We start from the raw sequence: 14231 nt of genomic DNA, 5'->3' as shown, positions 1-14231 counted from the left end.
GAGGAAGAGGGACCTTTAGAACAACTAATGGAAACATTTTGAAACAAATACTGACCTGCTGAGTCTGCAGCACCAAACTGGAGGCTTGAGTAGGAGTGAAGCACACTTTTATGGCTAAATTTAAGAGAAACTCGAGAAGAAAAACTAATTGATAACAACAAACTTTGCTATTTTTGCTTGTAGTGATGGAGAATCTCTTTTACTTTTTGCTTAGTGTTGGGTTCTGCTTGCAGTGTCTGGGACAAGCACGACAGCTTTTCTCCAGGTACATCAGTGAAAAGCCCAAGTTCTCATCTGGAAAGTAGCACAGTCCTTTCTCTTAATCATCCAAGTTCTCCTGAAAACAAACCAAACCCTCCTGTGTATGTGTTTTAGAGAAACAACCCAGGCTGGTTTAAAGGCAGGAAGGGAAGAATGCCCAACACCAGCCCTCTCCCAGGCTGATTTTATCCATTCTCCACACCAAGTGGGGTCTGTAAAACTGCTTTTTTATGGCCCATCAGTCATTATCTTGATTCTCACTCAAGGGCCAAGCTGAGCTCCTGAGTTAAGGAATTAAACCCTGAGACAGAAGCAAAAGTTTGGTGCTAACTCCAATAGGACTTTGTTTAGCAAAGCCATTCTCCTGGGCTGCACACAGCTGTGGGCATGGCTTGGTTCCTAATTAAGTCATTTCTGTTAAGATCAGCTGAAATAAATATTTGGAAGATATTGGAGACTGCTGACCTGCTCATTCCTCAAGAATGGTCTGGATAAAAGAAGCTTCAAATCCCTTCCCAGACAGAGCCAAATGTTGGTGTGGCCACAGCAGAGTCAACAATGGACTGCCAACAAGTTCTCAGCTGTTTTCCCCTGAAAACTGCACCATGCCAAAGCTCCAGTGCAGCTCTCCCCAGGGACAGGGACACAGCAGAGCTGTGGGAATGTTAACAGGAGCCTTGCTGCATGACTGATCTGCCTTTGAGTTCACCTCCAGGTTCACCCTTTACAGTAATTTGAGATTAATGATTGCCCAATTGCTCCTCAAGGCTTTGCTTCAAGGAAGGACAAAGAGGCAGGAGCTGGGCTGCAGAGCTGCCCTCAGATCACTCCAGCCACAGTCCTGAGGGTTGAAGGAACAAGAAACTCCAGAAATCAGCCAAGAATGATTCATGTTTTTATTAGGAAAAGCAGAAGTCTGTTTAACAGTGACAGGGGTTCAGTGAGGTGCATGGAAGGCATTGTGCCATTTGAGGTGCAATCAGTAATTCAAAGAAATCAAAAATGACAACAAATCTGGCAGAATGGGGCTAAAAGATGCTTGTGCTGCTCAGATTACCCTAAAGCCCTGTTAGATCAATCTCACCCTCAGTCAAGGAGCTTGGCAACAGCACAGGGAGCTGGGGGAACTTCAGAGAGGGCAATTCTCACCTCAGTACCACATTTCAGCCAAAAACCCATGTCTGTCCCTTGGAAGAGGAACATGCTGGTTCCAGTGAGCAGGATGTACCCTGCCCACCCTCCTCTAGCACAGCAGAGCTCTGTTCAGCCCCAAGTGAAGCTACTGCTGAAATCAGATAGCAAGTTAAAACAACTGTAAAGGGAGCCAAGAATGAAATAGTCTCTCCTCACTGCACTGTTCCTCTTAATGTGAGATAAGTGGCAAAGTCTTGGTGCCTCTGGTGGTTTGGTTTTTGTTTCAGTTTTTAATTATTTATAATTCTCAGGAAAAAACCTCCCCAAAACACACCCCTGAGTTTTGCTCAGTTCTGGGTCCATCAGTGATGTTTGTGCCTCATGACAACCACCACAGATGCCACCAGTCCTGTGATTCACACCAGAGTGCCTCTGTCCCTTCCCCAGCCCAGGGGAGGGCAGACCCTTCACCCTGCCCTGCTCCCCAGCCCCAGCTTCCCCCACAGCCCCCAGGCTTTCCAGGTAAACTGGAACCTCTGCACTTTGAAACTACCAAACCAGCACTGGGTATGGCAAAAGAAACCAGAGAAAGCAACTTTTCCTGTGCCCTGAGCATGCATCCTGCTGGGAGCAGGGACCAGTCAAGGCTGCAGTCCAGCCACTGCCTCCAGGACTGTCCTCAAGGCTGAGATGAAGGACTGCAGTGCCTCTGGCTTTGCTTCACTCTGCTTCACTGAAACCTGCAGCTCTGAATCTGCTGCCTGGAGCAGGAGCTCAGTGAGGAACAGGCAGCCTGAGTCATCCTGGGCACTCAGATAAGCTTTCCAGGGCTGGGCTCCAGCTTTGCTCATGGCAATGGTCTGGATGTGCACAACACGAAGGGCTGTCTGGATGGTGTCTGCATGGACAGGCCCACACCAGGGCAGAGAGAGCTGGCAGCTCGTGTCCAGGCTCAGCCAGCTCTTCTCAAACTGTTCTGCAGTCAGGGAAACATCAGGAATCAAGCTCAGGCTGCCTGCATCGAGGAGTTCTTTATTCCCTTCAGACACTGGAGTATCAGGATGAACCTCAAGGATTTCCTCATTTCCTTCAGGAACCAGTGACTCTGAAAGGAAAGTACAAACACAGGTGAGATGCAGCTCCCAGCTCCACAAAACCCATTTGATGAGCCCATTTTGAGGAAGGCTGGAATCCCAAATTCCCAAAGCACTCTGATCTCCTTCCAAACAAACCCACATCAGAAAATCTTGGCTGCCCCTGGATCCCTGGGAGTGTCCCAGGCCAGGCTGGACAGGGCTTGGAGCAACCTGGGATAGTGGAAAATCCCTGCCCAAGGCAAGGGGTGCAACAAGAGGAGTTTCAAGGCTCCACCCAACCCAGACCATTCTGGGATTCTGTGATCTGCTGGCAAGGGGAGAATGACCCCCAGAGGAAGGTGAGGCAGGTTTACCTGTGTCTCTGTTCCTGGAGTCAGCACAAGGAGAGCAGGAGTAAGAGGGTTCCACAGGCTGCTGAGCGGTGGCGAGTGCCCAGCGCTCTCTGCCATAAACTGTGGCCAGAGTGTTGAACTCCAAAGCCCAGGCATTGACAGGCTCCTTGCTCTGGTCCCCCAGCAGCCCCAGGGAGGGGTCAGACTTGGGGCTGCACAGGACCTGCTTCACCTGCTCCACCCCAGCCTGCAGCAGGCGGTAGCAGAACAGCGCCCGGTCCCGCACGGCCATGTCCTGCTCCTCCTCTGGAGATGCAATTCATGCAGAATCCTGTCAGCAATGCTGCCCACAGTACTACACTTAATTACTCAAAACAGACTTTCAGGGATATGATGCAAGGCTGGTTACAGGCTGAGGAATAAGGTTTGAAACTAAGAGAAGGCAGGGCTAGATGGGTTAGTGGGAAGGAATTGTTTCCTGGGAGGGTGGGGAAGCTCTGGCACAGGGTGCCCAGAGCAGCTGTGGCTGCCCCTGGATCTCTGGAAGTGTCCAAGGCCAGGCTGGACAGGGGAAGTGTCCCTGCTGAGGACAGGGAGTGGAACTGGATGATCTTTAAAGGTCCCTTCCCACCCAAGGCATTCTGATTCCATGACTCTGTAACTCCACTCTCACCAGCCAGCCAGGGGCCAGGCTAAGGCATGGAACCACCAGACCTGCCAGCCTGGGTGGCCTCCTGAGCCTGTGGCCAGAGGCAGAGCAGGACTCCAGAGGCTGTGGGGACCCAGGGAACCCACCAATGCAGTAGTGCAGCAGCCTGCCCAGCGTGTCCTGGCACTCGGCGGGCCGGGCCAGGAACAGCCGCAGCAGCGCCGTCAGCAGCTCCAGCTTCACCGCCGCCAACGCCTCCGACTTCACCTGCTCCACAAAGTCCTCCAGCACATAGGGAGCGTTTGGGATCTTCTCCCCATGTGTGCCCAGCAGCCAGACCAGAGCCTGCTTGCCCTGCAGGAGCCACAGGAACACCAGCAAACAGCTGCTGTGTGCCACGTGCTGGCATGAAATCAGCACGCTGAGAATAAATCTGAGCATCTCTGATTTGTGCCCCCAACCTCAGGGCAAAGGGAAGCTGAACTCTCCTTGCCCACCCTGCCCCAAGCACTGTCCCCTCACCTCGCTGTCCTGGATGGTGTCCTCACAGCCAGGCAGTGCCTGGCACACAGCATCTGTGCACTGGGGACACAGCCAGACCAGGTCCCGGAAGGCACGGACCACAGCTGCAAGGAAAACAAATTATCAGCATCCCCCAGGGGTTATAAAAACCACTAGAGAAAAAAAAAAAAATTTAAATCCTCCCCCACTCAAGGGGCTTTGCAAATCTCAGCCCTGCCTGTGACTGTGATTTAAGGCACCCTCCTTCCTAATCCCATGACACTGCTTTTGTCAGAGCAAAGCTGCATCAGGTTTAAAATAAAGCACTGAGACTTCAGATTGTTCCTCTGCTGGAGGGCAGCCTCTCTTCTGGCTACTGCAGCCTTTAAAAAGCCTCTGACTCATGATGCTTCAGACACACGAGGTTAGAATGACAAATTAAAACTGACCCTGATTCAAAATGAGGCTCATGAACTTTAGGTCAAAACTTTAAAGGTTTTGCTGCCCACTCAGAAACATCAACAGCTCCTGAGATGGAATTCAACAGCTGAGTGCAAGTGTGTGGTTTTCAAATCTGAGAGCAAGAGCAGTTAAAAGAGAACAGCAAGAACAGCAGTGATGTGAAGGTGGATCTAAAGGCAGAAGAGAAAAAAGGAAGCTCAGGTACAACTGAATCAGACTATTATGTAAGGAACAGAAATCACAGAGATTTAAAAGATCTATTAATCATCTGGGCTCTCAAACAGACAGTAAAATGTCTCTGCTGAGCCCTTCACTCCCTGAGTCAGCAGGTGGCAGCCAGAAAGGAGCACGAACACAGCTACAACCATCTTCCCCTTTCCCACAGAGAGCAGCTCCTGCAGAAGGAACACACTTTACACCCCTCAACCCACCTGGAAAACTTCCACCTGAAGGTGCCAATTAAACTGGAAGCCAAGTGCCTTTGAAGGTGTTGAGTTTGGGACCATGAGCCCCAGCAAGGGGCTCCTGAGAGCACAAACCAGGCAGCAGCCTGCAATGGTTACCTGAGGTGATGTGTTCTTGCTGAAGCCCCAGAAGCTCTGTCAGAATCCCCACACACTGCTCTGTGTATGTCCTGGCAATATTGGCTGAAAAAAGACACAAAAATCAACCTCCCATCAGAGTGAAACAGGAATCATGAGCACAGCTACTCAGCACAAACTCCCTTTAAAGAAACAGTCTCCTTCCTTTCCTTTCTGATTACCATTTCTGAAAGTATGGCCAAATGAACTTGTTCTCCACACCAGGGACATGTTCCTTTTTTTTGAGGCCATGCCTCAGAAGACTTCTGAATTTCCTTAAATGTAATACATTAAAAAAGGCATTTTATCATCCCAAACTTTCTCCTTACAAATACAATAATAATTCACCTAGTTTTAAAGCTCACAAAACCAAAACTATCACCTTAACTCTGCCCCATCACAACTCAAAGAACATGCAGGTGTTAGAGCTCCTCCAGCTCCTGCACAGCTTCACTGCCCACTTTAAGGCACATTAACAAGATGAAATGACATTTTCTCTAGAGCATCTCCTCACAGCATGAGATTCAAGGATTTTCTGAAGCAGCTCAGTGCTTGGACTTCTGAAATAATCAGTGTTCAGAAACACTCTGACACAAACCACTGCTGGGCAGGTTGGTGTCTGTGCTGCTGCAGCACAGAGCAGTGATTTGGTGCCAGGCACAGAGAACAGCCCCCCTGAAAGGCCCAGGGCTGAGCCAAGCCCAGCCCAGCTCTCACCGATGGCAAAGATCGCTCCCTGCGCCAGCTCCACCGACACGTCGGTGCAGTAACCCTTCAGCTCCTCCAGCACCTGCTGCACGTTCTCATCGTTCACCAGCTCACACAGCACCTCCATCTTCTGGCACTTGATGTAGTGGGGCTCTGAGTAGGAGCAGAAGAACTTTTTGTAGTGGCTGCTGAAGTGGCCGGGCAGGCTCCTGAGGATCTGGCGCACGTGGCACAGCGCGGTGAAGCAGAGCTCCCTGCTCTCCGAGGTGCAGGCAGACAGCAGAGGGCCCTTCACCCTCACCAGCACATCTGCCTGCACATCTGGGTACTCCCTGGCCAGCACCAGGAACAGCTTGGTGGCTGCCATCACGACGCTGGGGCTGCTGCTCTTGAGGTAGCCGTCGAGCAGGTTGAGGATGTCGAAGAGCTCGTCCTCGCTGCGGGGCTTGTAGCGCAGCAGGAAGGTGAGCACCTCGCTCTGCCCCCACTGATCCAGGTCAGGCATCCTGCCAGCAGCACAGGGCACGGGTCAGGGAGGCCAGGGACACCTGCAGAGCAGAGGCCTCAGCCTCTGACCTCCTTACAGCCCCTGCTCCCCAGCCGAGTGGGTGCCACAAGGGAACTGCTCAGTTTTTAATTCTGTATCAGTCACATGCACTTTTGCTGCTGTTTACACCAGGCAGCAACACTGACTGTGCAGAACAATACCCCTCTTTTCCTACATCATGTGGAATTAACTGAAGGAAAACTGATTTTTTCAAGCACCACAGTTTGAAAACAAAGGATCTAGAGAGACACGCTGGAACATACTTGTCCCACAGGTACATCAGGTGTACTATCACTAAAAAAACCCAAAAGTCTAATCACATTAACCTACAATTACAAACCAAATCACCAGCTGAGGCAAAGACTCACTGGGAGAGGAGGGCATCCCAAATTTCCCCTAAGACCTTAGCCTGAAGTGGTTCAGTTTATCTTAGGATGGCCATCTCCATCTCAGGGTGCCTGACAACCCCAGAAACTGCCTCTCTGCATAGAAAATATGTGAACAAGAGAAGCTCTCAGCACCATCTTAATATTAAAAAAACCAAACCTGTTGAGGAGATGATGGGCAATGGGTTTGTTGATGACAACACCTCCCTCCTTCTTCAAGATCTCTTCCAGGGCCCTCAGACAGTTCACGACCACAATGGGATCCTGGTCACGAAGCAAACTGTAGAGCTCATTCACCAGAGCACCATCTGCAAAGCACAGAGCTCCTGCCATCAACATCTGCTGGCACACTGCAGTTCAATCACTGTATATATTTATGACAAAAAAAAAACCCCAAACATGGCTTCAACAAGGAGAAGGGATCAACTAGACTTCAATCTCTACAGGAAAACCTGCCCTTGGCACAGCTTTTCCCTGAGGGTCTGTGTGGGTCTCAGTGGTCCTTGGCTGATCAGAGACTGGGGATGGAACAAAATCATTGAATCACTGAATTATAGAATGCTATGGGTTGGAATAGACTTTAAAGCTCATTCAGTGCCACCCCTGCCATGGGCAGGGACACCTTCCATTATCCCAGGCTGCTCCCAGCCCCATCCAACCCAGTCTTGGACACTCCCAGGGATCCAGGGTCTCTTGCAGGCTCCCTTCAGGTACTGAAGACCACAATCAGGTTTCTCGAGGCTGAACCACCCCAGTTTTCTGTCTTTCATTAACTACCCTCCACTTTCTCTCTCTTTCTGCCCTGCAGCCACAACAACACAGGGGCAGCGCAGGGACCCCAGGACAGCCCTAAAAACTGAACACAGCACATCCCCAGCCCCGGGGCCACCAGCCCCAGCCCCGGGGCCACCAGGCACGCACCCACTTCGCAGTCTCCCTGCAGCTTCACCATCTTGGCACAGCCCAGCACGGCCGCCCTGCGCACGTAGGACGCCTTGTCCCGCAGCCCGCACACCAGCGGCTGCTGCAGGTACTCCTGGATCCCGGGCATCCTGCGGGACGGCAGCGGGCCGTGAGCGGGCACGGCGGGGAGGGACAGCTCGGGAGGGCAGGGATAACCCGGGAGGGCAGGGATAGCCCGGGCGGGCAGGGATAACCCGGGAGGGCAGGGATAACCCGGGAACGCCGCACCTGAGGCCGCACATGGTGCGCAGCGCCAGCCCCCTCACGGCCGGGCTGGGGTGCGCGCAGTCCTTGCGCAGGGAGTTGACGGCGAGCAGCGCCAGCTGCGGCTGCCGCGGGGCCTGGGCGCGCACGTAGAACGACACCAGCTTCTTCTGCACCACGTCCGGCACCGCGCCCGCCTTCACCATCTCCGGGAACAGCCCCGACACGTCGGCGCCCTGCGCCATCAGCCTGCGGCGGGGACAGCGCTCAGCGCGGCCCGGCCCGGCCCGGTGCCCCCCGCCCGGCCCGGCCCGGCCCGGCCCGGCCCGGCGCCGCCCGTACCGGATCACGCGCAGCACGGCAGCGCGGTACCGCGCCGGGTCCGCCTGCACGTGCGGGTTGGACAGCGCCCGGCGGAGCTCCCGCTGCGCCTCCTCGCCGCCCAGGTACGGCATGGCCCCGCGCTGCTCCCGCTGCTGAGCGCCGGTCCCGGTGCCACTCCGAGCCCTAGGACCCGGTGCCAGCCGCAGTCACAATCCCAGGATGCAGCCCCGCTCCCAGATCCTAACTCCAGGTGCCGGTCCCAACACCGGTCCCGCTCCCAGCCCTAGTTCCAGATCCCGGTGCCGGTGCCGATCCTGGCCCCGGCCCGCTCCTCCCGCCGGCCCCACCGCCCCGCCCACGTGACCCCGCGGCCCTGACGCCGCCCCGCCCCTGGCGCGCGGCCCGGCCCCGCCCCGCGCCAGCCGCGCGTGCGCGGCGCTTCCCGCCAAAACCGGCGTGAGGGGAGCGGGGTCCCGGCCCGCCATGAGCGGCACGGTGCTGCCCGGGACCCCCATCGCCGTGGACTTCTGGAGCCTGCGGAGAGCGGCCGGCGCCCGCCTCTTCTTCCTGTCCCACATGCACTCGGACCACACGGTGGGGCTGTCCAGCACCTGGAGCCGCCCGCTGTACTGCTCCCCGCTCACCGCCCGCCTCCTGCACCGCCGCCTGCAGGTAGGTGTGTCCCTCTCGCCCCGGCCCTCATCGTCTGGGCACCTCCACCTGCCACACCCGGCTCTCGCCTCCTGCACACCCCCACCTGCCTGTCCCAACCCTTGGCACCTGCCCTGCTCTCACATCTCGGCCCCGGCAGGTGCCGATGTGCTGGATCCGGCCGCTGGAGGTGGGACAGAGCCATGTCGTGGGTGAGGTGACAGTGACGCTGATCGACTCCAACCACTGCCCTGGCTCCGTTATGTTCCTCTTCGAGGGCACCTTCGGCACCATCCTCTACACAGGTACAGGGCAGGTTCCTACAATCACAGAATCACAAAATGGGTCAGGTTGGAAGGGACTGCCGTGGGTCACCCGGTCCCAACTCCTTGCTCAAGCAGGGTTGTCCTAGAGCACGTGGCACAGAATTGTGACCAGATGGTTCTGAAATAACCCTCAGTGAGGGAAACTCCACTCCTGCCCCGCCATCCCTGTCCTTGCAGGAGATTTCCGCTACACGAGTGCCATGCAGCGCGAGCCGGCGCTGAGGGGCCGCCACATCGACCGCCTGTACCTGGACAACACCCACTGCCACCCGCAGCGGGCCCTGCCCTCGCGGGCGCTGGCCACCCGCCAGGCTGCCCGCCTGATCCGCGCCCACCCGCAGCACCACGTGGTGATCGGTGAGTGCCGCCCTCCCTGCCGCCGGCACGGCCCCAGCAGGGCTGTCCCTGCCCTGCCCTGAGCCGCTGCTCCCCTGGCAGGTGTGTACACCCTGGGCAAGGAGACGCTGCTGGTGGACCTGGCGCTGGAGTTCAGCACGTGGGTGGTGGTGAGCCCCTGGCGCCTGGAGCAGATGCGGCTGCTGGAGCTGCCGGATGTGTTCACTGCCGAGGAGGGCGCGGGCTGGATCCGCGCCGTGGATGTCGCCGAGATCCGCTGGGACACGCTGGTCACCTGGAACGCGCTGCGCCCCACCATTGCCATCATCCCCACGGGCAGGCCCGTGAAGGTCACCCACCCCAACATCCACCTCATCCCGTACTCAGATCACTCGTCCTTTGCGGAGCTGAGGGAGTTTGTGAAGTGGCTGAAGCCCTGCTCCATCATCCCCATTGTGAAGGGTGGCATGTGCCAGGGTTACTTTCAGGAATACCTGAGCTCTGCTCCCCAGGTGCTTCCTGACTTCAAAGACACAAAGTCCGTGCAAGAGTCTGGACAGCGGCCAAGCCAGAGGAGGGGGCAGAAACCCACAAGTCTCTGGAAAAGAGCCCTACAGAGTTCTGCACCCCGAGGGGTTGTTTATGAGTCCCCAGAGAAAAATACTGAGAAACCCGAAGTGTTTACACATGTTAAGGTTCCTCAGCACTACTGTGAGCCAGCTCTCTGCTCCACTTGCTGCAGGGGTGACAAGGAAGAGCTGAGTGGGGAACAGGTGGGAACAGCAGGAGCAGCATCTGTTTCCAGTGAGCACCTTGCAACTGGATTTGCAGAGCAGTATTTACTAACTCCCTTAAATGTCCTAAAGCAGAACTCCTCACAGGTGTTTGATCAGCTGGTAGAAGACTTTTTTCAGAAGGGAGGCACATCCTGAAAAATTGTGTGACATTGCAGCAGTAGCAGTGTTTCATTCTGCTGCATGCTCAGGTTTCCCATTAGGAGAGGAGCTCAGCTCTGGGGCTCTACTCTCTTTATAGAGGACAAAGAGGAAACTAGAACCAGTTTGTAGATGTTACTTAAAAAATTATTTATTTTTTTATCTCTACATCTGCTGTGTCCCCACACTACGCTGGGCACTATGGTCCCACTGTCTGTGTGCCTTGTGTCCACCTTTTGCAGTGACTTGCCTGTCCCCTGTTGGAAAAGTCACTGAGAGGTTGATTCAAGCAGAGCTGCAGAGGGTATGAGCTGTCTGCAGCTGAGTAATTGGTGTCTGGAATGTGATGAAAGAAACAAGAGGGAGAGTCTGAGAGCCTCAAAGATTCTCTTTTCTGTGAGTCTGTGATACCTCACTCACTATGAGCATTTCATTCCAAAGTGATTTACAAATGGTCTGTATTTAGGTGCTTTTTCAAAATGCTACTTAAGGAAACCTAGAAATGAAGTGCCTTGAAGTCAATCTGTTTTCTATCTGTTAATCTACTACCAGCTTTTGCATCCAGCCAGCCAACTTGCAGCTGGATGTAGTCCTGCTCTCCTGAAAGTGCCATCTCAATACTAATTGTCAGTGCTTTTTCAGGTTTGTGGCTAGAAAAAGTAGGAATTATCTGGGTTCTTGAGCTGTAGCCCTTGCACAGTGGGTCAGTAAATCCTCTGCAGTCTTTGCACTCAGCTTTGCACCACTGAATTCTGCTTGATTGGAAAGCACTCCTGGTAACCACCAGTTTTCTGCCTGTTCTTGTCCTGCAGTGGCAAATGGAATGGGAGATAATGAAACATCTGCTTTGTGGTGTGGAGTGCATTGTTTGAAAAGATCGTGACTGAAGAGCAGAACTGGCTGTGTTGGTCAGGCTGAGCACTTTCCCACTCTGGATCAGCTGCAGAGCCTGGCCTGGCACAGCTGGGAAATGTCTGTGGTGTGACAAACCATTGGGCACCTCCTGCAGCTGACTGTGCCAAGCAGCACTGCCAGCACTTGAAACTGGCCCCTGATATGGGCAGGGCAGCTGGAGTGGAAATGTCACTGGACACTGTCCTGGAACAAAGAGTTTGTTCCTCAGCTCTCTTGGTCCTCCTTTTGTTACTGTCTAGGCAAAATGTTTCAGAGTTTTCTGAACACAGTGCCCTGCCAGGGCCTTTCCAAGCAGCTAGATGGTTTGAATTCTCTGAATTGAGCCAGGAAAGGAAGTTTGTTCTTGGAGTAGAGCCAGACCTTGTGAAAAGCAGAGGTGGCCCTGGATGCAGCAGTTGCAGCAGTCACAAACAGGGCTGTCCAGAACACTGAGAGTGTCAACAGCAGACTGGGGATGTTTGGAAAGCTGTTTGGCAAACATAAATCCTGACTCCCAGCCCTGTGCTTTCTTCCCCAGGCATGGCAATATTTATCCCTGTTACATAAGGAGTGCCTGTCCCTGGGACTGCCAGCTGCCAAGGGATGTTGGAAGTGACAGAGCAGTGTCCTGTGAGCTGCACACAGGGCAGCAAGGGCAGCTCCAGCCTCCTGTGGGCCCTGTGTCTTGCTCCTTGGAGTTTTCTGTGTGGATTATTTCCTAATCCAAACTCATCTGCACAGCTCCATCAGGTGGGTGGGAGTGGAGACACCTGCACGTTTTGTAACATGGAAATGATAATGCTGTGCTTGTAGTGTGCTGCTGCTGCTGCCTGGGAGATGCAGGCTGTTATTTAAATATTGTTGAAATTCAAGTGACTCATTTGACAGGCAGGGGAGTGAAGCACTGCCTCAACTCCCAAATTCCATGTCCTGCTTTGAGCAGTCTCTGCACTGCTGAGGAGGAATGTTCACCTTCTGAGTCACTGCTCCACTTGGGCATGTTGCAAATGACCTGGGAGATCTGATGTTTTGTGGCATCCAGCCTTTCCTCTTTTATTCTTATCAACTATTTATTAAAGTAAATGAAGCAGAGAACCTCCTGGTTAGCCTCTGGGCAAAAAGGAGTTGTAAATGATAATTCTTTACAGAGGTAAATCTGAGCTTTAATCATGCACAAACAAGGGAACATTGCAGACTTCAGAGTCTGGGGATCTGCATCCTATTTCTGTATGCTCAGTTAAAGCTGCAGAATAAAATGCTGGCTTTACTTTCTAGAGCTGAAAAGGTAATTCCTGCCATTTGAGGAGGGAATTATCCATCATGCAGAGCTAAGGAAAAATCTCTCTGTTGCTTTAAAAGCCAACAGGAGCAGGAGAGACTTGACCAGCAGTCAGTTTGTTGGAGACCTTTGCCTCAGCACAGCAGGTGCACAAGGCATTTTAGTGCCAAACATTTTCTTCCCTGTTAGTGTTTAAATACTACTTTTGTGTGCTATACTAAAATGCTGGAAAGTAAAAGTTTTCCCTTATGGGGAAAACTGGAATTGCTGACTGTTGGGGTTTCTGGTCATCCTTCAGCTTCCTCTGAAGATGGACCTGGCAGTGCTGAGTTCATGGTTGGACTCTGTGACCTTAAATGAATTTTCCAACCTAAAAGATTCCATGAAATCTCCTGGCAGTAAATATTTGGCTTCTTACAGGCCTTGTTCTCCCTCACACTTGTCTCCATGATCTCCCTATTTTCCTGTCCCCCAGCCTGGCTCCCAGGGGAGCAGCTGAGAGCTGCAGTGTCTTGGAGAGCAGGTTCTGAGCCTCACCTGCACTGCTTCCCACAGGTGTGCTTTGCTCTCAGCAGTGACAAGGAGAAGCTGCAGCCCAGTGTTGGCTTCACTGTAGGGGATCTGAGGGCCACATGCTTGGAAATTTCAGATATCCTGATGGGGAACAGAACGTGCTTCGAGCAAAGTCCTCCCAAATCTACACACACAGAGCATGCTCCATGCTTATCTCTGCTCCACAGTTGGGAACCAAACCCCAGTGGGGGAAGCAGCTCAGCCAAAGCCTTGCAGAGGAACAAGGAACGAGCTGAGTTCCCTTTGGCAAGTTTTCATTGCTGTTTCACCTGGCTGTGATCAAATGCTGGCGTGTTGTGAGGGCAGGTTCTGCAGCAGAGCTGCCTGGGGAGGGTCAATCACTGTTCTATGAACAGCTCAGTTGGCTCTAACTTCTCAAAACACTAGGGGAGTGTGAAGGAGTGCCCTGTTTATGCCGTGGTGAGGGGAAAATTGTTCTCCAGCTTGTTGTTGAGAGGCTGAGGTAACGCTTGCCTGTGCTCCACAGAAACAAGTGTGCAATGTCAGCTTGCAGGCAGCACCCCAGAGCACTGCTGCCTTGGGTTCCTGACTGCTTCCCCAATTCCAAGGCCAAAGCACTTCCAACTTCTCTCTTCCCTGCTGCAGAGCTGCTCTCTGTTCCTGCAGCACTGGGGCTTCTTTCCTAGATTAAAAAAACTGCAATGGTGAAAGCTTTCCTTCACCAGAAAATGAATGAGTTTACATAATTATCTCTACAGTGTGTGGTCACTTTGGTTTTATTGCCTAAAATCTCTTTGTGCTTTTTTATGGAGTACTCTGAAGAGGTACTGGAACCTGTTGAAAAGGGAGAATCATCTTGATAATCGTGTGAGGTGCTGCCTTCAGGTGAGCTCCTGTGGATGTTGTGTGTGTGTGTGATTCCTTCAGCTGAATTTGGGGACTTTTGTCACAGCCACAAGTTTTTCTTGGCCCTTGGCCAAACCCCAGCCTGAGGCACAAGCAGCCATGGGTTGTGCAATAAAACCTTTGGGACAGACCTTGATCAGGAGCCTCTTGGCTCTGGCTTGGGGAGGCTGGGACTTCCCAAACAGGTGCTGGGGAAGGTGAGAATTGTGTTCCACACTCTT

The 14231-nt window shown here is 53.3% G+C and overlaps 2 protein-coding genes across 2 annotated transcripts; one reads left to right on the top strand and one right to left on the bottom strand.

The window, feature by feature from the left end:
- Positions 1 to 1134: 1134 nt before the first annotated feature.
- AP4B1 (adaptor related protein complex 4 subunit beta 1) lies at positions 1135 to 8516 on the bottom strand. Its single transcript, XM_079326975.1, has 10 exons — positions 8168 to 8516; positions 7850 to 8074; positions 7580 to 7710; positions 6819 to 6966; positions 5735 to 6231; positions 5000 to 5083; positions 3996 to 4099; positions 3620 to 3827; positions 2846 to 3130; positions 1135 to 2500 (listed from the first exon to the last, which is right to left on the bottom strand). The coding sequence occupies exons 1-10, from the start codon at positions 8278 to 8280 to the stop codon at positions 2037 to 2039; spliced, it is 2259 nt and encodes a 752-aa protein (XP_079183101.1). The 5' UTR covers positions 8281 to 8516; the 3' UTR covers positions 1135 to 2036.
- On the top strand, positions 8497 to 12564 carry DCLRE1B (DNA cross-link repair 1B). The gene is made up of 4 exons (XM_079326981.1): positions 8497 to 8821; positions 8961 to 9105; positions 9304 to 9483; positions 9565 to 12564. Exons 1-4 carry the CDS (start codon positions 8633 to 8635, stop codon positions 10392 to 10394), a joined length of 1344 nt encoding a protein of 447 aa, XP_079183107.1. The 5' UTR covers positions 8497 to 8632; the 3' UTR covers positions 10395 to 12564.
- The last annotated feature ends 1667 nt before the right edge of the window (positions 12565 to 14231 follow it).

The sequence above is a fragment of the Erithacus rubecula genome (assembly GCF_903797595.1).
Source record: "Erithacus rubecula genome assembly, chromosome: 26".
In the NCBI taxonomy this organism is placed as follows: Eukaryota; Metazoa; Chordata; class Aves; order Passeriformes; family Muscicapidae; genus Erithacus; species Erithacus rubecula.
Note: the sequence above shows the minus strand (reverse complement) of the source record. Positions and strands in the feature narration are given on the sequence as shown.

What these genes read in the sequence shown, in the direction of transcription:
- DCLRE1B (XM_079326981.1), top strand. Translation starts at nt 8,633, where the DNA reads ATGAGCGGCACGGTGCTGCCCGGGACCCCCATCGCCGTGGACTTCTGG. An exon ending in CGGCACCATCCTCTACACAG is followed by an intron (nt 9,106 to 9,303) that starts GTACAGGGCAGG and finishes CTGTCCTTGCAG; the next exon opens with GAGATTTCCGCTACACGAGT. An exon ending in GCAGCACCACGTGGTGATCG is followed by an intron (nt 9,484 to 9,564) that starts GTGAGTGCCGCC and finishes CTCCCCTGGCAG; the next exon opens with GTGTGTACACCCTGGGCAAG.
- AP4B1 (XM_079326975.1), bottom strand. Translation starts at nt 8,280, where the DNA reads ATGCCGTACCTGGGCGGCGAGGAGGCGCAGCGGGAGCTCCGCCGGGCG. An exon ending in CGCACCATGTGCGGCCTCAG is followed by an intron (nt 7,711 to 7,849) that starts GTGCGGCGTTCC and finishes GCCGTCCCGCAG; the next exon opens with GATGCCCGGGATCCAGGAGT. An exon ending in GGGAGCGATCTTTGCCATCG is followed by an intron (nt 5,084 to 5,734) that starts GTGAGAGCTGGG and finishes GTCTTTTTTCAG; the next exon opens with CCAATATTGCCAGGACATAC.